Here is a 26,634-nt window from a genome sequence, read left to right as displayed (position 1 = left end):
GATTCCAGCTTACACAGTTATTTTTTTCTTCAGGGATTCAAACAGTACTTTGGCACTGTGTACTGCCTCAGAGTATCATCATTATGAATACTAATAATTGTTGGGGTAACTGGTAAAAACATCAATTTAATATTGTTTTCTGAATAACATTGCAAAAATGCCTCCACCACTTTTTTTTTTTAATGTAGCATGTAAGCACTAATATGGATATAGTTTTACTGTGTGCCACAATTTGTGTTAAACAGACCATGCCATTTAATCCTTACAACTGCCCCATGAGGTATACTATTGTCTCACTTGGATTCCCCTGAAAACAGAGCTTGAGACAAGGGTTTTGTGCATTTGGTTTTGGGGAGGTGATCCTTGAGGGCAAGAATGAGGGTAGAGAAAGCCAGACAGGGAAGGAGGAAGAAGAGTCAATAAAAGGATGCATTATTTGGACAACGTGGTGGGCAACAGGGACTCAATTTGCTGGACTTCCTGAGAAGTGGAAAGATGCCTCCCACAATTGTCCAGCAGAAGGACAGGGGCATTTATCCACTGGTTCCCATGTCCCACTGATCAAGCGTTATCCCCCAGAGCGAGGGAGCTCTCCCAGGGCAGACAGCAGAGAAACTAGGCCTTGATGGCTCTCAGGGAAGTGAGTAGATACAGCCAACAATGGCCCACTGCAGACATGGCTAAAATCAGAGGTGAAATATGTGAGTCAGGGCAACAGAAGCCTCTGACAGTTATTACCTCCCCATTTTATAGAGAGGAAACCAAGATACATGGAGATTACCTCACATGCTCAAGGTCACAAGGTGGGTCAGTGGTAGAGTCAGGACCAAAACATGGGCCATCTGACCTCAAGGCCACGGCCCCAACCATAGGGGGTAATGACGGCTGCACTACACTCTTCCCCGTGTAGCTCCACCTACAGGTTTGAGCAGACCATCCACCAATTCCATTTGGAACCCAGGTTTGGGACATTTATTCAAGCATTGCAGTTTCTTCTTTGGGAATTCATTTTTCAAGTTGCCACAACGTAAGAAAATGCTATTAGAATGCTGCATCTGCATGTCGGGAGGAAAATAAACACCTTTCTTTTGAGATCACACAGGAGGAGAGAAGTTCAGATAGGATACCACTTGAGAGGGGGGAAAAAAGAAAACAAACAAACAAAAAAATCACTCAGACAACCATTTTTGAGTTCAGAAACTGCTTTTCAATTTTTTATTAAAACATAATTCTTCAAAGAGTATAGAAATACACCTGGCCATGACCTGTTAGAAGTCAACCAACTGCTTCAAACATACATAAGTAACATCTATCAAATTCCGGCTCACCAGAATTTATTAAGTTGTACATATATGTTATCAGAATGACACCAACGTGGCTACATTTGACAGATTCTTCTAAAGTGGACACACGTTTCTGACAGGTTATGTTTCCCCTTGATGAACGCTGTAACAACTGTGACGGTTTGAAAGATACGCTTGAAGGGCCACAACGGGAAGCATGAGGGCAAGGAGCTCCAGAGCGCACACAGGGGCCCCGGGAGAGGGGGTGGCGGGCCCCTGTTTCCGCTGTGAGCACACAATGCTTCAAAGAAACGAACACAAAGAGGAAGGCACTCCCTCCTTTGGACAAGGGTCTTTGGGTTCACATTCGGGAATCACAAGACAGCACACCCAGGAAAGGACAGGAAAAGGAAACTCTCTACACATAGTCTGACCTTCCTACGAGGGACAAGGGCCTGTGTGGTTCAAGGAGAAGATCCGTGAGGACCCCTGCCCTTGGGATGTGTTCTTTGCCACTGATGCCCCCTCCCCTGCTCAAGGCACTGGATTGGCTCCCTTCCATACTATGAACAAGAACAAAACGCCCTCCAGAGAAGAGCAGACCTGGTGCTTGATTTGCTCTCCTTAAGAGTGAAGTTTCCTTTGTGGTTTGAATTCAACCTGGTGAAGCCCACCCCAACGTAGACTCGAATTGCTGTGAGAGCCCCCAGGCAACTGATCAGTTGAGGACACTGTCCTCCCTCTTCTGTCCTGTCTGGCTCCTGCTACAACTTCACTGGGAAGGAGTAAGTGGAGAGCTCACCTGGGCTAGGTATTGCCTTGGCATTGTACAGTGATGAATTCCTTCTGCATGTTCTGTTCCTCCTTTGTGCCCCAAATGAAGGGAGAACCACAGTTGTACAAACAGACTGAAAATGAGAGTGGCGACGCATGGGGTCTGCAGTCCTCCTTGCAAGGGAACCAACTTTTCCCACTCTTTTGGGCAGACTCACTTTTCCTAATCAAGTATTTTTAGCTTGACGTTTCCAGAGGACCCCGTTTACCCTAACTTTGCCTTTTTAAATGACCTTTAATTCCAGAAGTTGGCACAAACCTTTTTCAATACACTTTACCCCTGCTGATTGCTGCATAAAATCTTTCACATGAGACCATGTGGGAAGAGAAAACTCTACAGAGTGTGGATATTTCTCAGTCTTTCTTCTCCACTTCTAAGCTTCTCCCTCATTTGTTGAAAAAAACACAGCTTAAGGGGGAAAGACATGATAAAAGCTTTTAGTGTTTTCCAATCAACACTGCGGACTTCTCTTTCTGAGGCCTTAGTGATGCCCGGAGATGGTCAGGATAATCAAGGACAGAATATCTTCCTAATCCCTGGGCACATCTATTGCCATGTCTGTCAAATGGGGGTTCAATATTCATTCATCCCTCACCTACATCCCAGCGAAGGAGATGAAGGGCCTCGGGAGAAACTGTGAGTCATGTGATCAGGTTGTCCAGAAAAAAGGTATCAAATGCCAAGGTTCTATCTTCCCTAAAGATACAGATCAATATAAACCATTTTGAATATTTGTCATTTTAAAATCTATCAAATAGGCATTTTCTTGGGGCCACACGGCTCCATAATTATCTTGGGCTTCTCTTAGAGTGCCCCTGCTTCCTTTGAACTTATAGACATTCTTCTCTCCGTGTATTCTTTGCAGGGCCCGGAACTGAGATATCCCCAGAAAATGCACACAGAGAACCCACCCAAGACCCGTTTCCCACTACCCAGCTTTCGTCTCCACAGAGAGAAATGTGGACTTTACTGAGGATCACTGAGATAAATATATATATATATGTATAAATATATAAATATGCCCTCAATAAAGAGGACATTCGATTTTATATAGATTTCCCTCTCATTCAAAAGCATCTGGCCCATAGAGGAGGAATCAACCCATACTGGGCTGCAAGGAGATCAGACAAATCATAGGCCCAGTGAAGGGAGGGCAGGAATGTGGAAGGTCTGTTGCTTCCAGGGATTTACAAGACTTGCTAGGAATCCACCTTTGGGAAGATGCTCACTTTATTGTTTCTGCTCATCTTCCGTTCCACCCTGCCTACCTTGGGCATCTTTGTCTGGATCAGCTCTTCTGGGGTGTTGCCCAAGGGGGGAAGCAGCCTCTTCTTGCTATTTCGGGTCTCCGAGAGCCACTGTGGAGGCAACTCAAATGGCCCAAAGCCGAATTGCAGGGAGTACCTGTCAGGGAATGTCTCAGGTTCCACAGGGACTGCTGGTGCCACCTGGGATATAGAGTCCACTGTGCCCGGGGGTGGTGCAGGGGTAGCAAACTGCGGCCCCTGCTCTGCCTCCAGGCAAGTGGGAAGTAGCTCCCTGGCCTGGAGGTCAGCTGAGCCGGCATACTTGGCTTCACTCTCTTCCTCGTCATCCGTGGGCTTAAAGATCTGCTGCTGCCCAATGTGGAACATCTCCAGGAGCTGGCTGCCCGAGCGCATGCTGGGCTCCAGGCTGGCATCGGCCACCCCGCTCCCTGTGCCCACCACATTCCGGCGACTGTAGCGGTGGTGTAGTTGTACCAAGGTCCCTACCAAGCACTTGCGGATAGATTTGTTCACAGTAAGAAAGAGCACAGGGTTCGCCAGCAGAGAGACTTTGGGCAGCCAAATGGCCGTGAGCAACAAGAAGACAGAAGTGTTGGGGACATTGAGCACAGTCTGGTAGACGACCAGTGTGGCATAGGGCACGCTGCATAAGATGAAGACCATCACCATGGACAGCAGGGTGGCGTGCAGCTCGGCCTCCCGCTGGGAGGCATAGGGGATAGAGATGGTGTTCTGCGGAGTCCGCAGCGCTGCTATGATGACCTTCTTCTTCTGGCTGGCACTCAGGGCCCGGCGGATCAGTATCAAGAAGAGGAATACCACAGCCACAGGCACGATGACCGTGGTGATGTTGTAGACCAGAACGTAAACCAGGTGGCCCAACGAGTTGCTCCAGACTTCCGTGCAGGTGGACATGGCATAGATGTCAGCCACGTTGGTCACCGCAAACACAGGGACGCTGGCCACCACAGCATGGGCCCAGATGTATATCACTAGTTCTCGGGACTTTGCATCAGATATTTTTCTCTCCAGAGGATAGAGGACTGAGTAGTACCTGCCAAACGCACAAGCAAAATTCATTTCACAGAAGATACACTTTAATTAGGGGAATCTATTTACTAAAAGTAGAAGAGAGGAAAGAAAGGGTCAATTTCTTCTATTCTGCCTAAGACAGAGGAAACCACTGGGGGAATTAGGAAGCTAGACCTTAAGTTTTGAGGATTTTGCTGTACAATTCACAGTTAGCTTTATAATTATTGCCACCAGGACTAAATCCAAAAGAGTGCCCTCAATATAAAGGATATCTCCCTCTGCTGGAAAGACACCTCTTTTTCAATTTAAGGGTAAAGGGTAATTTGTAAAAAAAATTTTTACCTGGGCTAGAGGAGCTTGAGGGCAATTTTCAAAGCCACTAAGAGAAAGGAAATGTGTCTGCACACAAATCCAAAGGAGACTCGTGCCACAGTGGATATGCATGGATATCACTAGCATTTACAGCCACCTGGGGCAGAAGAAGCCAGTGTGAGGGAGGGACTCTGACAAAATCCTTCCACAAGATCAATTTGACTGAAAAAAATCATGCCTGCTCAATCGCCATTGTTCCCATGATAATCGCTCAGTACCCCTAAGAGCAATTAATAGACTTAAAATGCCTGCATGATTAGATTTTTGTTAAAATCAGGGAAGACATTTTTCCTTCAAGCTTGACTTGATTATTCTATAACCACCTAATCAGAATTCCAAAGGCACCTTGTTTCAATATAACCTATGAGTGGGGGAAACCGAGTAATGTGTTAGACTCTTAGAACCACATCTGTCATGAAAGGGCAGCCAGCAGCCCTCAAAGATATGGCGAGTTTCTTCACCTTAGCTCGGCCCACATCTGTGCAGTCAGCTAATGCTGGAGTCGACCTTCCAACCCTATTAACATGCATTCCCTCATGGGGCCAGCTGAGCAGGCGTGCCTTCTGTCACAAGGATTTCTGAGCACCACCTATCTGCTAGGTATTGTGCCAGGCACTGGACTGCAAAGATGGAAGGACGCATGGGAATGTTTCTTAACTAAATGGGGAAAGGGGGCATGTAAACAAACAATTATAACCGAGCAGATGGTGGCTCTACTGGAGGGACGCACAAAGGAGATGAGGAAAGGGAGCACCTGGGAAAATGTCAAGAGCAAGCGGCCCTGTGGTGGAGTCTGGCAGGGGACAAGCTGTGGGAGAGACGATGCAAACACAACACAACCACGGATGACCAGAGACGGATGGAGTGCAGTAAAATGTGTTCTAGATCACTTTCTGGGAAGGGAAAAAAAAAAGAGAAAGAAATGTATAAGTTATGCATGCTCTCAATTGTTTTTCTCTGAACATGGAGAAGCTTTTCTAACCACCGCTCAGTAAATCCAGTGTGGTGGCCCCACGCCCACGCATGAATACACGTCCACTGTCTCTCATTCCCATTTGCTAAGTGACAGGTGACAAACCCAGGCTTCCAGTCATTTTTTATTCCATTCTAGGTTGGGAAATAGACCGCAGCACAAGCACACAGGCTCGCTATACATCATTTTGTTAGTATGTGTGTCTCTAGAGGATGATGCAGGAAGTGTAGGTGGCCTCCCAATTCACTTGCTGACTTGGTGCCACGAAACAAATATCCGGGAAAGAAGTGAGAGAAAGGACGTTTTCCCTTTGTCTTCGTGCACAACAAACCTATACTTTCCAGTAATCTGCATCTCTGAATAATGAAATAGGAATTTACCAAACTTGCTTTTCTACTAAAAGAACTTGCTTATCTTTTTTAAACAATTAGGAATTTTGGATTAATAGATATACACTACAATATAGAAAATAGATAAACAACAAGGACCTACCATGTAGCACAGGGAACTATATTCAATATCTTATAATAATCTATAATGGAAAAGAATCTAAAAAAGAGTACACACATATATAACTGAATCACTTTGCTGTATACCTGAAACATTGTAAATCAACTATACTTCAATTTAAAAAAATAAAAGACACACTGAAAAAAATGATGGCAAAAATACAGTAGATTTTCTGCTGCAAAGAAAATAAGGATTTCTTATTATTTGCATATTTTCTTGCCTAAAACCAAAGGCTCAAAATAACCCACAGGGATTACTGCATTGCTTCCAGGTAGAATAGCAACCTGTCCAGAATAATGTGTTCCCATTCTTGTTGAATCCTATTCTTAAAAAACCTTCAGGATTCATAGCAGCATTATTTATAATAGCCAAAAAGTGGAAACAACCCAAATGTCCATCAACTAGTAAATGGATAAACAAAATGTGGTATATGCATACAATGGGAATATTATTCGGCAATAAAAAGGAATGAAGTAAGTTAAGAGAGTAGATCATGAGTTCTCATTACAAGGAAAATAAACATTTTTTGGTATCTATATGAGATGATGGATGTTAACTAAATTTATAGTGAATCATTTCACAATATGTGTAAGAGAAGTCATTATGCCATATACCTTAAACTTGTACAGTGCTGTATGTCAACTATAACTCAATAAAGCTGGAAAGAGAAAAAAAGAAGTACTGATACCTGCTATAACATGGATGAACCTTGAAAACATTATGCTGAGTAAAAGAAGCCAGGCACAAAAGAACACATATTGTATGATTCCACTTATATGAAATGTCCCCCCATACAAAGACAGAAAGTAGATTAGTGGTGGCCTGGTCTGGGGGTGGGAATGGGGAATAACTGTAAATGAACACAAGGTTTCTTTTTAGGGTGACGGAAATATTCTAAAGTTCAATTGTGGTCATGGCTACACAACTGTACATATACTAAAATTCATTGACTTGTACATTTTAAATGAATTTTATGATATGTAAATTATATCTCAATAAAACTATTAAAAAAAAAAAAACCTTCAGGAAAGAAAAGCCCACCATGTGGACTGCAGACATAAGACCTCACCAAGCAGGTAGTAAGGGGCCGCCAGAAAGACACACCTGCCGTGAACACAGAATGGATCAACACAAAAAGCATTAGGAGGGGCTTCCCTGGTGGCGCAGTGGTTGAGAGTCCGCCTGCCGATGCTAGGGGACACGGGTTCGTGCCCCGGTCCAGGAGGATCCCACATGCCGCAGAGCGGCTGGGCCCGTGAGCCATGGCCGCTGAGCCTGCGCGTCTGGAGCCTGTGCTCCGCAACGGGAGAGGCCACAACAGTGAGAGGCCCGCGTACCGCAAAAAAAAAAAAAAAAAAAAAAAGTTCTTGTGGACACAAAATATTTTTCATTCTTCTTTGCTTATTTAATTCTATTCTCTAAAATGTATTATTATCTCAATTGTATTCATGAAGTGCTAGCAACAAAGAGAAAAGACAGGCACCTGTTGATTACTGAGAACGTCACACTTCCCTTTGATAAATTTGGTCAAATTATGTAGGACAGCAGTAGCTAGGATGTAAGATTTATTTCCAAATGAACATCCTTTAAAAAAGGATGAGAAGAGAAAACAAACACCATCACAATATAAAACCTTGGAAGTAAATCCTCCAGAGAAATTCTGGTGCTATCTGGCCAGGTCCAACAGGACTGTCTAATCATTTGTTAAATAGCCACTGAACTGTTCTCTTGTTCTTCCAGAAATGTTTTCATCCTGCATCAAAAGGCCCTAATTGCAGAGTTAGCAATCTAACGAGCAATCTACTGCAAATTGCAATGCAAATACCGCTAATTCCAACCAAGCTGAAACTATATCATGATCCAGCTCTGCCCCAGCATCGTCATGATGTAACCTCCCCAATGCCACGTCTTTTCTCAATGGTCCCATTTTCTAGAGCTGCTGTCTTCTGTAAGGCATCTGTTTCAGCAATCGACTCTCTTTCTGCTGACAACAAGCAGACTAAAAAGCAGTATTTGGAACACTGACTATTCACTATTTGCTTCGTGATGCTAATTTTTCAATACACTTAAAAAAGAAAAAACAAACTTGCACCCCTGGCTACCTGATCTTACCTGTCCAAGGCAATGGCAGGGAAGCTGAGGATAGTCACAGAGCAGAAGACTTTGTGCAAAAACTTAACGACCTTGCAGAAGAGCATGGTGTAGATCCACCAGCAACAGTGAGGACTGGCGCTAAGGATGATGTCGAAGGGCACGCAGACCAGGCTGGCACAAATCCCCGAGCAGGCCAGGTTTTGAATGAACCTGTTGGTGACAGATTTGAACACGGTTGTGCGGCAAGTCGACCATAACACCATGAAGTTTCCTGGCCAGATAGGCAAAAATAAAAACAAAACAAAAAAAATGTTTAAATAAAAAGAAAGAAGACAAAAAAGAAAGAAAGAAAATACAGGTTAAAAAAAAGACTGAAAAACCATATTTGAGGGTTCATTTCAAAGAACTTAAAGGCATATGATGTAGTCAATTTATGTGAAATTATTAAATCACTTCCGTAAGTATCAGAAAGTCTAGAAGAATATTTTAGCTGTGAGTTTTATTTAATTTTAGGCATAATAGTATTATGATGATGATTTTGTCTCACCTGAGTATAAACAGTCAGCTAGGGATTACTTAACCTCAGCCAGTCTACTCTGACCAAGTTTGCAAATGACCTTGCCTTACCAAACTCTGTAACAGAAACAGGACGAAAGCCACACATGTGGCTTAAAATTTCCTAGTAGTGATACTTTTAAAAAGTAAAAAGAAGCAGGTGAAATTTTAATAGTGTATATTATTGAACCCAATCTATGCCAAACATTATCGTTTCAACGTCATCATTACTTTAAAAAGTATTAAAGTAATATATTCATTCTTATTTTTGTGCTACATCTTTGAAATGTGGCATACATTTTTTTGTTTGTTTTGTTATTTATTTATTTATTTTTCGCTACGTTGGGTTTTCATTGCTGCGCTCGGGCTTTCTCCAGTTGCAGTGAGTGGGGGCTACTCTTCGTTGTGGTGCACGGGCTTCTCATTGCAGCGGCTTCTCTTGTTGCGGACCACAGGCTCTAGAGCGCAGACTCAGTAGTCGTGGCGCACGGGCTTAGTTGCTCCACGGCATGTGGGATCTTCCTGGACCAGGGATCGAACCCATGTGCCCTGCATTGGCAGGCAGATTCTCAACCACTGCACCACCAGGGAAGCCCCTGGTGTGCGCTTTTTAAATTGAAATATAATTAATATATAACATTGTATTCTTTTTAGGTGTGCATGGTGTATGTTTTATTTTACACTTACAACACATTTTCAGTTCACATTCGTCACATTTCAAGGGCTCCATAGCCACATGAAGCTGGCGGCCACTGGACAGGCCTGCACTGTTCTAGACCTTTAGTGTCAATAACACACTTGCCTGTCCGTCTCTGAGCATCTTCCTCCTGTGGCTTCCACAGGCCTACAGCCTCCTGGTGTTCCTCCCACCTCTCCCAGGCTCTGGCTGCCCCAAGTCTTCTTCACCAGGCCCTCCCCCATCCTCTCTCTCCAGCTTCTCCCTAGGTTAAATCACCCACTCAGGTGGTTCTCCACTGAAATGCTGGTGACTCCCACATTCATGGCCCAGACTAGGCCTCTCCTCTCAACTCCGGACTCCTGTCCCACTGAACATCTGATTCTCCACCCCTTCTCGGTCTGTTCTGCCCACCCATTGTCCTCCAGAACCTACACAATCCAGGGCCAACCTGCCTAATCTCACGCCACGCTGCCCCTGGCTTGCTGGGCACTGGCTACGCTGCCCTTTTTTTCTGTTCTTGAAACACAACGAGGCTGATCGGTCTCCACGCCTGTGCACAAGTTTTTTGTACTGCCTAGCATGGTCCTCATGTGTCTGATTCCTTTTAATCCAGGTCTTAGTATAATTGCTGCCTCCTCAAAGAGGCCTCCGCAAACCACATTTTTATTTTAAATACTCACTGCTCCTCCCTCCAGCATACTCTCTTATAATATCCTCTTGTGGCCTTCTCAGCTCTTATCATAATTATTCATTTGTTTACTCATTTTCCCTTCAGTTCATGAGGATAAAAAAACATGTCAATCTTGTTCACTATTATAACTCCACTGCCTAGTTCAGTATCTGGCACAGAACAGGCATTCAGTAACTATTTAGATGAATGAATTTGAAAGAGGACAAACAGTAATCACAAGTCCCTGCAGCAAGATAACCCGTTTCGTAGTAGGAATGTCAGGAGAGGCTATTCGGAGTCAGTAGTTCCCAAACCTCACTATGCATCAGAAGTACTACACCAGACATCCTGAATCACAGTTATAGGTATAGAGCTGGGAACCTGCATTTGTAATAAGCACTTCAGAGAGAGTTGGCTCCCAGACTGAGTTACAGAAATGCCACATCTAGACAGAGACTGTAGCCTTTCATCCCCAGAGTCTCACAGGGCCCAAGTCGTCAGGTATGCTGGGCAGCCTACGTTACCAGGGGAGATTTTACCTGGTGAAAGATCCAGGTCCACATGGCCAGTCAGTCATGACCCAAGGACACTGCTCTCTCCTGGGCACAGGCACAGAGAATGCCCTCTAATGACTGAGGCAACAGCTCAGCCTCATGCGGAAGGACAGCACGGTGCCAGGGGAGGGGAGCACAGGGCTCAGGGCTGCAGCCGAAGCCACCACCAGGAGCTGCCGAGCTGCCTCAGATGCTGACATAACTTACTGTCAAGAGTCTCTTTTCAGACACAGTAGTCTACAGCTACTTCTTATCTGCCAGAAAAAAAATGGGCACTGCATTTAGGTAAGTAGGCCAGCTGCTTCCAGGAAATTCTCTACCAAACTTTCCTTACATAAATATGCTGACTCAGTGAGATGAAATTCACAGTGTGAATATATACACACGTTTGTTCAATAGAAAAGCTGTTTATACTAATGTTACCACCTCAGGCCCCCTCAAGCTTTCCTGTCACCAAGGTTACAGACAGCAATAATGATATATTTGAAGCTCCATCTATATGGGGATTTTTTTTTCCTGGCCTTTCCAACTGAAATACAGATTAGGATCTGGCTGAAGCATCTTTCCTCACTTAAGTTTTACAGATAGGACTGAAAATCTGGTAACCATCTAATAATGAAATTGCCCACTTAAAGAAATCTGCCATAGGGCTTCCCTGGTGGTGCAGTGGTTAAGAATCTACCTGCCAATGCAAGGGACACGGGTTCAAGCCCTGGCCCGGGAAGATCCCACATGCCGTGGAGCAGCTAAGCCCATGCACCACAACTACTGAGCCTGCACTCTAGAGCCCACAAGCCACAACTACTGAGCCCACGTGCCACAACTACTGAAGCCTGAGCGCCTAGAGCCCGTGCTCCGCAACAAGAGAAGCCACGACGATGAGAAGCCCGCGCACCGCAACAAAGAGTAGCCCCCACTCACCACAACTAGAGAAAGCCTGCGCACAGCAACGAAGACCCAACACAGCCATACATACATAAATAAATAAATAAATAAATTTTTTTAAAAAAAGAAACCTGCCATGAGGAGAGTGTCATAGTATCTTCAGTTGTTAATATCGGGGCTGTCTCCAGTCCACTAGGGGACTTCCTATAAAGACCATCCTTCTGCTTTATAAAACAAGACCCACAGGATTTTCTATTTCTCTATCACTGTTAATCTTTGTCGCTTGGTAGGTTACACTGAATAAAACATTTTGTATAACAAACAGGAAAATTCATTGCAAAGGAGAGGACAGGCTGTGTGCCAAGGTCTCTCATGCATACAGCAGATTTCTTTGAAACTAATCTCCATCATTACCCTCATACTCTAACTCTCTTATCTTTCTCTCTCCCTCCCAATTATATCAGGCACACTTTTTTATTGTTTTTTTCTTAAATCATACATTTTATTAGTATGTCCACGCTTGCGAATGAGGAAACTTGTTTTCAATGAGTTATTACTGAAAAACCCGAGATGGCTATAATCACATTGTATCTCCACTTACTTATAAAACTCTACGAGGCATCTGAAGACTAATCCCTTTTCCTAAGAACCTGAAGCTAAAGAAGCCTCTATGTTCTTTCCCTTCTTTAAACCACCTCTCTCTGTCTTCACTTAAAAACTGACTCATTTGGCTCTAAGAACCCAAATTAGAAAAAAGTATCAGGAGAGGAGCACCCACACTCAAGATCTGATTGGCCACACATTAAAAAGAAAAGTGTGTGTGTGTACACATGTGTGTGTGTGTATACACACAACAAAACAAAATAATTACAGACTTGATCATTTAATCTCATGAGCACTTTAGATTCTTCTTAGCTTTACAAGGTACATCAAGGATAACTCAGCATATATTTTATTTTATTTTTTTTTATTTTTTTTTTCAGCATATATTTTAAATAACACAGTATTCAACCTTGAGATACTTTTTAGTTTAGACATCATGGTCTAAATCACCCAACCCCCTTTAGAAATGATTCAAGTTCTGTACCATTCTTCCTCCCTACATATTCCCATTATATTTTCTAATGCTGGATTCCATGACAACATTCAGTGCCAGGGCTGTGGGCACAGCAACACAATTAGTACACACTCACAGCACACACAACCAAAAGGGGAATAAGAAGTAGAGCATGATGGCGCTGGTAATACAAACCTACTCTCCCTGGGACTGCTATTACTCTATCATTACTCCTCATCTAAAATACAAATCAAGGTTTCTCTTTACACAGTATAATCTGATATCAGACAATGCATAAAAGGACAAAAAAGAAAGTAAAAATTACCCACCCAATGATAACTAACTGTAAACTTTAAGTATTTATCCTTCCAAACTTCTTTTTATATATACGGACTTTTTGATTATGCCAGTGGGACCAACTACTCACACTGCTTTTTTAGATCTTTTTCCGTAACAACCACCTTTCTATACAATAAATAAAAATAGGTCTATATCATCATTTTAACAGCTTCATAAAAGCAATAGTGCTTCTCTGGTTATACCCTAATGTATTTTGTCTATTGCACATTGATGATTTTTTTTTAAAGCTGTTTTCAATACATCTCTATTATACAATGTTGAGATCAACATCCTTATATATTTAAGTTCGGAGGAAGTGAACTGATTATTTACTGAAGATAAATTTCTAGAAGCAGAAGTTCCGGGTCAAAGAGTTTACACATTTTTAATATATATTGCAAAATGACCCTCCACAAAAGTCATATGAGAGAGGTGGTTTCCCCATATGCTAAAAGTTCTGCTGTCTCACTAAAATATTTGGAATTTTGCATACTTCCTCAATCCTACGATTCATATTTTCCTTATTTCCAGAAAATTTTCATCCATTGCCTCTGAATCTTGCCCTATCCTTTCTCCTTATTATCTTCTTCTGGAATTCTTATTAGATTTACGTTAGACCTCATTCTAGTCTCTTAACCTCTCATTCATATTTTCCATTTTCCATCAATTTATTGCCTTCTGCAAACTGAATGCTATTTCTCATGCCTTCCTTCCATTTTATCAATTCCCAATTCATCTGGAAGTAATCAAACCATCATTCTTTCTTTCTTTCTTTTAGCTTCTTGGGTAGTAAACTTTTTGAAATTTGTATTTGGGTCCACTTCAAACTGCTTACTCTTTATTCCTAGTGTCTAGTTATTTTACTATGGCTCTTTTCCTTCTTTAATCTGTAATCACGTTTGTTTTTTGGCTGTGTTGGCTCTTTGTTGCTGCGCGCGGCTTTCTCTAGTTGGTGGTGAGCGGGGGCTACTCTTCGTTGCGGTGTGCAGGCTTCTCACTGTGGTGGCTTCTCTTGCTGCGGAGCACGGGCTCTAGGGTGCCCGGGCTTCAGTAGCTGTGGCTCATGGTCTCTAGAGCGCAGGCTCAGTAGTTGTGGCACACGGGCTTAGCTGCTCCACGGCATGTGGGATCTTCCTGGACCAGGGCTAGAACTGGTGTCCCCTGCATTGGCAGGCGGATTCTTAACCACTGTGCCACCAGGGAAGCCCCTGTAATCATGTTTTTTAAATGCTTGTACTTTCTTTTAGATTATTCTATTGTTTCTAGTTCTAGATGTGTTAATTTTGCCATTTGTTGGTTCTCCTGGCCCTCCTTTTATGGTTTTCCTCACATGGTTTTTAATGTTCAGTTATGAGCTCATAGTATATGGGGGTTGTTTTTCTGTGGCAGGCTACAGACCCTGGTTGTGGAAATGTTTCAAGTGGCTAGCCAAGCACATATTAGTGCTTTGTTGCACTTTCATGTGCAAATCAAAGATAATGCAGTTGAAAGACCATTCTGAGAAAGGTTTAGTGTGTGGGGAAATTTTTACCCTAGGGAGACGCAGGATATTTTAATGACTAAGAGCATAGACCCTGAAGCCTTACTCCCAGATTCAAGTCCCAGCTCCACCATTTACTAGCTGTGTGATCATGGGTGAATTAACTTCTCTGTGCCTCAGTTTCACCATCTGTAAAGTGGACATAATAACAATGCCTATGTCCCAGGGGCATTGTGAGGATTTAATGAGCCCATACAAGTAATATAAGCACAGCACTTAGAACAGCTTCTTGTGCCTAATACATGCTACGTAAGTAGATATGTCACTGTTATTATTAGTTGCAAAAGTTTCCAAGGAAAGGTCTGACAGAGACAGAAACAGTGAGAGCCTGGGCCAGAGGAAAAGAAACCTGGAGCTGTATATAGAGAAGACAGAAGAGGACAGGTCCCTAGAAGGACTTGGAAGCAATCAGGAAGAAGAGACAAGGTAGGACTGACTGGCCTGCAGGTTCCACATGGAACACTGGGGTCTGACAAGGAAGAAACTCCCTAGGTTTACCCTGTGGAGGTCCCTTGGGTGGTGCTGGCAAACTCACAGCAGACTGTCCCGTGGGGTCATGATGGGTGCCTGGGACTATCATGTTTGAGTAGTTGTGACAACTTCAGAGCTCTGTCCTCAGGCCTGTGGCACACACACAACTTGTCTCTCTCCCCCTCACTGTTGTCTGGATTCAGTGACTTCACTAAAGCCTTGTCTCCCTGGCAGGGGGGGCAGGGGCCGTTGCAAGATCTGCTCCCTCCTAGAATGTCCAGCCTCCATTTGAATTGCACGTGACAGGTCTCAGACCAAGGACATCTCTTCTCCAGATGGAGTCCTCCTCCTAGAATCCATCAAGCCTATCATAAGACATTCCAAACACCTTACAGAAATCTTGCAGCAGCACACAAACATGATACATCTTAATAAAGCCCCAGAGTGAATTAAAAACCCAAAGGGTAAAAAAAAATCTAAAAAGGAATCAATGATCTTGACATGGTTTCATTAAGAAAAATGAAAAATCTCAAAGTGATGATGACTTCCTAATGTTTTCAATTCAATAATCTAAACAGCTTGAAACCATCAAGAGATTATTTGTATCATTATGGGAAAAGTTTTAAAAATGCTATCTGGCCAACGATAATGGTACAAGTAATAAAACAATGATTATAACTCTACTTTATTATTTGCTTTAAAAACTTTTTAAAACATTAATAATTACCCACCATCTTCCCAATAGGTAGCCACTAAGCACTCTTGTCCATTTAGACACACAGGTTGAGCAATTAAGAATTTTAATCAGAATTTAAATTTTGAAAAAGTCTATTCAAAATTATTTGAAAAAAAAAAAAACTTCAATTGGCCCTTGAACAAAGCATGGGTTGATCTGCATATAACTTATAGTCAGCCCTCCACAGTTCCTCCACATCCATGGATTCAACCAACCATGGAATGTGTAGTACTATAGTAAATATTTACTATTGAAAAATATCTGCATATAAGTGGACCCACGCAGTTCAAATCCATGTTGTTCAAGGGTCAGCTGTATTCAGTTTCTTACCACCTTTCTAGAAAGTAAAGGTGTCCCTGAATATCTGAGGGCATTTCTCCATTTTATTTAGGTATGGTTCAGAGGTAGTTTCACTATGACACTGATTTTTGCAAAGAGTTAGTTTTAAGAGAATGCCAGGGCTTCTCTGGTGGCACAGTGGTTAAGAATCTGCCTGCCAATGCAGGGGACATGGGTTTGAGCCCTGGTCCGGGAAGGTCCTACATGCTGTGCAGCAGCTAAGCCTGTGCACCACAACTACTGAGCTCTAGAGCCCGCAAGCCACAACTACTGAGCCCGCACGCCACAACTACTGAAGCCCACATGCTGCATCTACTGAAGCCTGCGTGCCTAGAGCCTGTGCTCTGCAACAAGAGAAGCCAATGCAATGAGAAGCCCGTGCACCACAACGAAGAGTCGCCCCCACTCGCCGCAACTAGAGAAAGCCCGCACGCAGCAACAAAGACCCAGGGCAGCCAAAAATAAATAAATAAAATAAATAAATTTATCTTAAAAAAGAATGCCAGAGGGGGAAAAATGCGAGATTGACTAATTAAACCCATTTTGAAGAAGAGCAGAGGTACAACAGTAACGTGATTAATATTACCAAAGCATTCAGTAGTTCCCTACTGCCACTAGGAAAAAAACAAATGCAAACTTCTCAACATCATATAATACCCTTTAAGATACGACCCCTGGCTGCTCCCAAGCTTACTACCCAAAGTTACAGCATCATGATAGAATGAAATAACCCTGGAAATCTAAAGGGCAAATCCACATTTTTCTCTGAACCCTTAAACCTGTTGCCTAAGCAAAACCCTCAAAGGAAACTCCCTTTCATTAGCAAGAGTGCGAGAGAGAGAGAGAGAGAGAGAGAGAGAGAGAGAGAGAGAGAGAGAGTGCGAGCAAGGGAAAGAGATAGGGAAGGTAAGACTAGATAGGAATAAAGAACTCCTCAGTGTAGAGAAGGCAAATGGTACCTGACAAGTTCAAAAAAAAAAAAAGATACTGTTAAGCTCTGTGAACCTGGGGACACAAATATTCAAACTGAGTTACAAAGTTCACACTTCCAAAGGAAAGCTTAAATAGTTCTAAAAATGATTCTATTTTATTCTGATTTTTAAAAAATCTTTCTCCCGTTAATCTATGTGGGTAAATTTCCCAGCTACCCAGAGAGTCAGCACTGGCAAGGTGATAAGTAGCTTTTTGCCACTGGTATTATTATGAATTATGGCCGCAGCAAGAATGTGAAGGAAAACAAGCTTGTAGCCAGAGCACTGTGTCTGGTGGTTTTCAATACAATTTGCTCTTCCTCTGAGTCTAAAAGTTTGAGCCTCTCCCTCACTAATGAAGTGTCAATTTGCTGTAACTTGTGATTAAACTATCTAATATCTGCCCAACTCTTTTTAAACTGATCATTATTAGTGTGAGAAAACTGTTACTTTAGTTACAATTAATCTGATTCCAGAGGTTGCTCTGAAATGATACATTAGGTTCCAATTAAGCAGGAATTGGATTAGCAGGAAGAAGCTATGTAGTAAGTTTATTAAAATTCATGGTGAATTTCAAATAATTGCTTTGAATGAAAAGCATCTTATGAAATACATATCCCCAATCTAACCTTGGATGGTTTCCCCTTAGAATACGTGTTCCCAATGAATAATTCAGATAAAATATTAACAGGATTCAGTTTTGTAATACATAAGAATATAGAAAGAGACTCCAACAATAGCCTCTTCCACTCAGCTCCTGTGAGGTTGCACAAAGAATTTTAGGTGAGTCTGCAACAAATGTGCATATGTTTTAGCAACAATGGTATCCCCAAAGGTAAGGCAGACTATATAACTCAATCAAGACAAAGAGATCCCAGTGACCATAGCCACTGGGGTTCTCTCATGGAAGTCGCAATGCCCCTGAAACTAGCTCAATCCCTCACATCTCTCAACACACAGCAAGATACACACAGATCTAAAAGGTAAGAAGAAAGACTCACAAAATCTGAAGTTGATAACTGTCCCTTTTTTTTTTTTTTTTTTTGTGGTACGCGGGCCTCTCACTGTTGTGGCCTCTCCCGTTGCGGAGCACAGGCTCCGGACGCGCAGGCTCAGTGGCCATGGCTAACGGGCCTACCCGCTCCGCGGCATGTGGGATCTTTCCGGACCGGGGCGCGAACCCGTGTCCCCTGCATCGGCAGGAGGACTCTCAACCACTGCGCCACCAGGGAAGCCCCTGTCCCTTTCTTTGACTACTCAAATTTTTTCCATATAAACTAACCAGAAAATTTTCATAACTTCACAGGATTCCTTGCTCTCCGATCTCTCACATTAAATAAACCTCCCTGAAAGGTATATTATTCCCTGAAAAAAAAATATGGCAAGAGTCTCAGTATCATTGGCCCCATCTAACTGTGACAGCTTCGAACCTTTAATAACCACAAGCTCCATTTCCCCCTCTGTAGGTGTATAGAGAAAGCTTCCAGGGAAAAGGAGGAAACCAGTTATCAAACTCTCTCTCTCATTACACAAGCTCCCCTTGGGTCTGCATGCTAACAAGATATTCCTGATTAAGTGGAGGTGAAGTAGTTCACTGCCTTAAACGTCTACTCCACAGGTCATCCTACTAAGAGGCTCTTGTCTACATTAAATTGCTTATGTAGTCTTTGAAGGCAGGGTCTGTATCTTCTGCAGCATTCATATAGCATTAGCCTAGAGGGGTTATTTCTCCCATAAAATATTGTGAGATTACGAAGCCTGAGAAGAGCCTTATCTGGAAATTCTGTTGACCCACATGAGCATGAACCACGGTTTTGTATCTAGGAGTTGCTTCATAAATACCCAGATAAATGAATGAATAAAAGCTTGAAGTTCAATATGACTCTATCAGAATTATCAGAATGTTTTTTCTGTGTACTCAGTTTTTCAGGTACATCTATTGATGCCAACTGCCTTTGATCAACAAGCTGAATGTTTACTATCTCCCCATCGCCAGCACACAGTGTCAGAGCAGCTTGAGAGTGATGTATTCAACGATACATCACACTATACTATAATTAGTCTAGTGAACGTGCACAGAATACACATGTATTCTATTCTCCTGCACCCTTAGTTCCAGTAACTACAATTATGCAGTCTGAAAGGGAAAATTATGTTGGAACTATTTCCAAAGAACACAAGGGTAAGATAATTAGAGGGCTAAGAAAGGAAAGCGAGCCCAATCCTGCTTCAGTCCACGGGGACCCAGTGTGGCTGATGTGAGGTGGAGGAATAAGATTTTGGAAATGAGCATCTCTTATTCCTTATGATCTGCCACAATCTGACAATGACATTAATTCAGAGTTGAAGGCTCCATTGCTTTTTTTTTTTTAGCTGAGTTTGGAAGGAGAAGGGGAGAGGCTGGAGGGTGAGGGGCAAGAAATGGCAATTCTAAACCTTCTCCTAACAGATTTCGGGCCACTCCCTCACTAGTGGGGAGGTTCCATCTGCTCTAGAGTAGACTTTCCTGTGGCTCCTTCACCACTTTCTCCAATTCCTGCAAGGAAAGAGGAGGCCAGCAGCAGAGGGGTCTTTGTAGAGTGAGGAGCTGGGACCAGGAGAGCCAGAGCAGCAGATGGTATAAGAGCTGGAGGAAGCCAGACCCAGGGCCAGAGACACATGGTCAAGGCAGGGAAGGCTCTGGAAGGAAGTGATGGATCTGAAAGTCAGAGCTCGGTGGGGAATAGAACACAAGAGACATTGAAAAGATGAGTTACAGCACACAGCCCATCAAGGCCCACCAACAACATAAGAAAATGAAATAAATGCTCAGATAAAATACTAGGAGCCAAGAGCTCTGTAAGAAGCGGGGATTGGCACATGGGTAACATGGAAGGAGCTTGATAAGTGAGACAGCCCCAGTCTAGACTCTGAACTTGGATATGACTCTTTGTGAGGCAAGAACTGAACCAATAAGATGTATTTAGGGGCCTTGCAGGTGTAACACGATTTTGGAAATACCTGTAATGAAGGGCACATGGATGGGCAGCAATAACACCTTTTAGAAAGCAGATTCTTAACATTTCTCTTTCTCTCTTTTCCCCTTTTTCTCCTTCAAGTAGTAGCAGAGGATGGAGAGAGAAGAGAAGATGACAAAAATTGAGAGCAAAATAATAGGGAGGATAATTTCAATTCCATTTATCTCCACGCCAAGACCTAGTTTGTACGTGCATTTCCCAGTGACTATTTAAGGCAACCAAGGCCTTCTGTGCCTGAATATTCATTAGTCACAATGCTGAAAACTGGACAAAAGGTTTCTTTTCTTTGTATCACGTTCCAAGAATCCAGGATTCATGATTATGGTAACCACAGTGATACAGATAAACAGAGAAGGAGAATTCTCCTTTAGCATTTCATGAATAAGCAGCTTCCAATTCCTGTATTCTTCCTCTAATATTTGCTGATTTGAATAACACTGAGGCATTTACCATGTAATTTTCCTGCTGGTTCAAAATAAAATCAGCATGAAATACTATTAGCTTGTGTAAAGCACTAAGATCAATGAAGAGATGTGACCTCTTAATTCCCCATTATGAAACAAAAGGCCAGGGGAAGCATTTTTTTTTTTTTTTTTTTTTTTTGCGGTACGCGGGCCTCTCACTGTTGTGGCCTCTCCCATTGCGGAGCACAGGCTCCGGATGCGCAGGCTCAGCGGCCATGGCCCAGGGGCCCAGCCACCCCGTGGCATGTGGGATCCTTCCGGACCGGGGCACGAACCCGTGTCGCCTGCATCGGCAGGCGGACTCCCAACCGCTGCGCCACCAGGGAAAGCATTTTTTATCTTGTGAGATATTGATTTTCCTCTTTGTGTGTTTGTAAATTACTGGCTTTCAGAGTGAAGTCAATGTCAATGATTCAATGTGAATGAAGTAAATAAGATAAAATATAAAATCTGTTCACTTTCATTAAGCTCCAGTTTCCATTAGTGCCTCTGGCATTATTCTTATAAAGGTTTAAGCATGCAAACACCATGGCCAAAGGCAGAACATTGGCTAATAAATATTAGCCAACAAATTTTAATATTACCCCAAGGAAATAAAAGTGAGCATATATACAATGGTCAAGGAAACAGTGACCAGCTATAACATTTTAAATTGTCATTTTTCCAATTAGAAACTCTATAATGCTTTAATAGGAATAAGAAAGTAATCTACAACATTTAATTAACTTTATATACTCACATGAATGGAAGGAACCTGGGAGAGTCATCTATACCTCCTTGTTTCCACGTAAGACTATGTAATTCTTGTGCAGAGAAAAGATATTTTTGCTAACTGTTAAGACTTCTGGGAAAAACAATACCTTCAGGCCCCCCTATGGTAATCAGCTTCCAAGATGGCCAGTGATCCCTGCCTCCCGGTATTCCTGTCCCCATGTAGGCTTCTCCCACAACTGAATAGGTAAACAATGGGATGTAGCAAAACGACAGTGAGACTTCCAAGGTCATAAAAGACATTGCCATAAAAGACATTGTCTTAATCTCTTGAATCATGTGCCTTGGGAAAAGCCAGAAGATTCTGGCTACTCATTACAACCTCTGCGTTTCCTTCCTCTACCTCTCAGCTTTTTCACAATGAAAATAGCTTTAGTTTATTTCTTTTTTTTTAAGATTTCTTTCTTTTTTTTTTTATTTTACTTTATTATCTTTGGCTGCAACCGGCCTTAGTTGTGGCACACGGGATCTTTGTTGAGGCATGCAGGATCTTTTGTTGCAGCGTGCAGGCTCTTCGTTGTGGCGCGTGGGCTTCTTGCTAGTTGTGGCGTGTGGGTTTTCTCTTCACTAGTTGTGGCGTGCAAGCTCCAGAGGGCATGGGCTCTGTAGTTTGCGGCACACAGGCTCTCCAGTTGAGGCGCATGAGCTCAGTAGTTGTGGCACGCGGGCTTAGTTGCCCTGTGGCATGTGAGATCTTAGTTCCCAGACCAGGGATTGAACCTGCATCCCCTGCACTGCAAGGTGGATTCTTTACCACTGGACCACCAGGGAAGTCCCAGCTTTAGCTTATTTCTGAGTGTTTTTTTTAAACTAACACATGTTCACTATTATAAATTCAAATGGTTCAGAAAAGTTTAGGAAGAAAGAAAAATCACCTGGAATCCCACCACCTTAAGATAAACATGAAACATGATTAATATTCTGGTCATCATCTTTTAATACACCTCTATATGTGTATAAACACAATTTTATGTAAACGGTATACCATTTGTACATACTGTTCTTCTTTGTGGACACTAGTGTGATTTTCTCACTATTTATTCGTAAATTTATACGCTGTATTTAGACATATATGAATATATCACAGTTTATTATTCATCCTTTGTCCTCTAGATGGGCATTCACTTTGTTTATGAGTTTCTGCCATTATAAATAATATTGCAATAAATACTGTACATATATGCTTATTTTCTGGTGTTTATATTTCTGTGACATCGATTTCTCCTTTCCACCAGCAATGTGTACAGAACATTTTCCTCCAAAATTTTTGCCTATAGCAGGCGCAATCACTTCTCATGGAGTTTTGCTAATCAGTGGGTGAGCAGTTATATGAAGATCCAGAAGGGGTAGTCCCTGTGCCCAGTGCCCTAGGCTTCATGGATGAGGCATCACTGGTAGGGCATATACTTTTCAGAATGGATTACTGTTAACATTTCTGGAAAGCACTTCAGCCAGGTTGGGGTTGAACACTGCTCTAGTCCACCATAAGTTCAGTAACAGGTCTACTTGGGTCAGGCAGACCTTCGTACATCATGCTCTGTCTCCCAGATTACATACACTGCCTCTGTGGGGTGCAAGCACCCCCAAGAGTGTTAGCATGAACTGCGCTGGGGTGCCTACTTCACCAGCCAGATAAGGAGGACAGAGTGGCAGAAGAGGGAAAAAGAGAAAAACCTTAGGCCTCAGAGGAGAGCTGCAACCCACAACAAATCAGTCCCCAGAATTGTGGTACAAATCTGATCCAAGAAACATCCAGTCTGAGCAAGCCAGAGCAGAACAAGGAATGAGGAATTAAGGGTACCAGCTAGAAGTAGAAGTGGGAAGTCACTTCTAGAAAAACTTACTATTCAGCAAAGGACATTGAGAGGGAGTATACTTCTGGAAAAAGATTTCCATAGCTGGAGTAAAGACAGGACCCAGGGATGCTTGAAAACTAGAAAAACCTCAGGAAAGGGGGACCACACAGGAAGGTGGACCTAGTTTTAGCAAGGAAGGTGCAAGAAAGGCTCAGAAGCTGCTGGGCCCTAGGAGTCCTTAACTCTCCAGGTGCTCCTCTCTCTAAGCCCAACATGCTGGCCACTGGAAGGTCCTCCCCTTCTGCAGGGGGCTTCTACAGCTTCTGCAGAGAGCAGGGTAGAGCAAGGCAGCACGCCCACAGCGTGACCACCGCAGAGCTGGGGCAAAGCCAGAACACCCACAGCATCTGTGCACACACATTGTTTCCTTCTTGTTCCTGTAACCTTTCCAAATGGCATTTACATGAAATCCATCTTTTCGATGGTTTTTAATTCATACGGTGCAATGAGCTTCTATGATTAAAATCCATCATGCTCATTAAAGCTGCTTCTTCAGCTCTTGCCTGGAGAAAACTGAAGCCTGTGGAGGCCTGAAAGCAGTTGCAAATGTGCCAGCAGGGTCAGCCTCCAAGAAAGACCACTGACCACTGACACAGGGTATCCTCAGAGAATGGCAAAAAAAAAAAAAAAATTAAAAAGGGGAAAACATTTCCCACCACTAGTTAGCGAAAATAAAATTTATAAGATCAAGTATTAAAGGGTATGGGGATATAAACATTTTATATGTTTTTGGTGGGCAAGTAGATCGCTATAGTGAATGAAAAGTAACCTGGCAGTATCTACTAAACGCATGTTCCTTGACCAGTCCTACTTTTGTGAAACTATCCTACAAATAAAAGAATCAATATATAAGGCTGTACATTGAGCTATGTTTGCTGAAGGATTGCTGACCATGACCTCAAGATTGAAAACAACCTGAATGCCCATCATTAGGATAAACTGTGGCATGTCCCTATAGGAAGATAGAGAAATATATAGAAAGATACACCCCAGGCTGTCAACATTGATTACTTGAAGCAAAGTGGAATGGGCGGATGGCATAATACACGTGTGTAACTTGTTTCTAAACTAAAGAAGTGAAAGGGAAAATATGTTTGCTCACACACACCTCTCTATGTCTATCCAGCCTGGTATGATGCTGAAGACAGTCTTCAGCTGACTGAAGACAGTCAGCTTTAGGGGTTAATTTTTCTATTTCCAAAAGTCTATTGTTAAAATACAGATATTTCTGGGGTTTTTGGCCCTTACCACCTGGGGAAATGATGTTTTGCTCGCTTTCTGGCAGTGACAGCAGGCTGAGAGGAACTTCCTTTCCTAGGACAGGTAGGCACCTATGTGGGGAAGAGAGGGGCAAAGGCACTCCCTGGCTCCTAGCCTGACAGACATGCGCATTGCTGACACTGAGGGAGAGACACTGAGAGGAGAGGTGGATGGGGCCTGCGTTTCCCACCTTTGCCTGAGGCCACTGTGACTTTGGACGCTGCTCAGGCTTCCTTCCTGGTTCACTGAGGTTGGAGTTGGCCCTCTGCCAGCTAGAAGGGCAGCGGACAGACGGGGACCTTGAGGGGGTCTGGGGACGCACAGACTAAGCATCGCCTGAGACAGTAACAGGGATCAAAGGTGCCAGACATGGTTTCTTGCAATCAATTCGGGGAGCAGGACAAGTAATCATAAAAGTGTGATTTTCCTCAGCTCCAATAAAATGAAAATGCCTGCCTTTGTTGTGAAGAGCCAGGAGACTCAAAAAAAAGGACTTAGAGGAGACATCGGCATGCCCCACGGGCAAACAAACCACTGCTTCCAGCCTGATGCGAAACTGAGGGCAGAGCCGCTTCAGCCTGGACGAGAATATAGCAAAACTGCCCTCCCACCACATCGCCTGTGGGCCTGTTCATCCAGGCTGGAGTAACTGGAACGGAAGCAGAGGGTGCTGATGTTGGGAAGAATGACGGCTCACCAGCATTCAGCGAGCACTTACTCCCTAAGGCTTTGCATGCACCGTGCGCACTTTATAAGAACCCCATGAGATAGGTTCTATTTAATCCCACTTTACAGATAAAGAAACTAAGGCACTGAGAGGTTATGTCATTTGCCCGAGTTTATAGAAATAAGAAGTGGTGGAGCTGGAATTTAGTCCCAAGCAGTCAGACTCCAAAGTCAGGATGAAACCACCGCACCAAACTGCCTCCGTAGGAAGAGACAACACCTGATACTGCTACCTGGATGCTAAGAACAAGGACCGAAGATTCATTCCCAGAAATTACCTCACCTCTGGTGGAGTGGATTTATGAAAAACCTTGGCTTAACGAAGGAAGCTATGAGATGAGAAAAAAAATCCCAAAATTCCAGGTGAGATGTGCGTGCAGGAAACAAGGAGTTCACAAGCATAACCAATGCTCTGGGGTGGAATCTAGGAAGGTCCTATAGAGTGAGGTTGCAGCTGTCTGCAGGGAAAAGTAACTCACCCTGGGATGGCAGGGTGAGCTTAGGACACATCCAGAAGGGACTTGAAATTATAAGTTGCTTGACGGACTGGTCAAAAATTTAAATGAGAATAGCTGCTAGTAAGCCAAACCTATATGGTAGAATTTGTTTAGACTACTTTCTCTGTTATACTGCGTAGTCACTTATTGCTTTGACTTTATTGGCACTGCCCTCACCTCACCTGAAAACTTGGCAACCTGGTTTTACAGCTCCAACGCACAGACTTTAAACATCTCCCTCAGGGACAAAGTTGGCCCCTTTCTGAGTCCCCATCTCTTCTCTCTGAGCAGGAACCACTCTGCTGCCTACCACATCCAGCAACTCTACCCCTAAGCATAGACCCAAGAGAAATGAAATCACGGGTCCACAGAAAAATTTGTACACAAGTGTTCATAGCAGCACTATTCATAACAGCCCCAAAGTGGAAACAACCCAAATGTTCATCAACTGACGAACAAAGATAATGTATATCCATACAAAGGAGTATTATTCAGCCATAAAAAGGAATACAGTTCTGATACATGCTACAACACGCATGAACTCAAAAACATATGCTAAGTGAAAAAGCCAGTCACAAAAGACCACATATTATATGAATCCATCTGTATGATATGTCCACAATAGGCAAGTTCGTAGAGACAGAAAGTAGATTAGTGGTTGCCTAAGGCTGGGGGTTAAGGGGCAATGGGGAGCGACTGCTAATGAGTATGGGGTTTCTTTTCGGGCTGAAGAAAATGTTCCAAACCTGATTGTGGTGATGGTTGCCCAACTCTGTGAATATGCTAAAAGCCATTGACTTCTGCACTCTAAAGGTGAATTGTCTGCTAAGTGAATTATGTCTCAATAAAGCTGTTATTGAAAAAGAAAAAAAAAAAAGGC

The 26,634-nt window shown here is 43.0% G+C and overlaps 1 protein-coding gene across 1 annotated transcript in view; it reads right to left on the bottom strand.

The window, feature by feature from the left end:
* Window positions 1-1,194: 1,194 nt before the first annotated feature.
* The window catches only part of GPR176 (G protein-coupled receptor 176), a 91,653-nt gene continuing 66,213 nt past the window's right edge, over window positions 1,195-26,634 (bottom strand). The window contains exons 2-3 of the mRNA XM_029237917.1: window positions 8,386-8,638; window positions 1,195-4,440 (exon numbers count right to left, since the gene is read on the bottom strand). Coding sequence (XP_029093750.1) covers window positions 3,318-4,440; window positions 8,386-8,638 — 1,376 coding nt within the window. The 3' untranslated portion in view covers window positions 1,195-3,317. The remainder of the gene's footprint in view (window positions 4,441-8,385; window positions 8,639-26,634) is intronic.

This window comes from Monodon monoceros, unplaced genomic scaffold, assembly GCF_005190385.1.
Source record: "Monodon monoceros isolate NGI ecotype Baffin Bay Population unplaced genomic scaffold, NGI_Narwhal_1 Super_Scaffold_21, whole genome shotgun sequence".
NCBI lineage: Eukaryota > Metazoa > Chordata > Mammalia > Artiodactyla > Monodontidae > Monodon > Monodon monoceros.
This window is presented reverse-complemented; position numbering and strand designations above follow the sequence as displayed.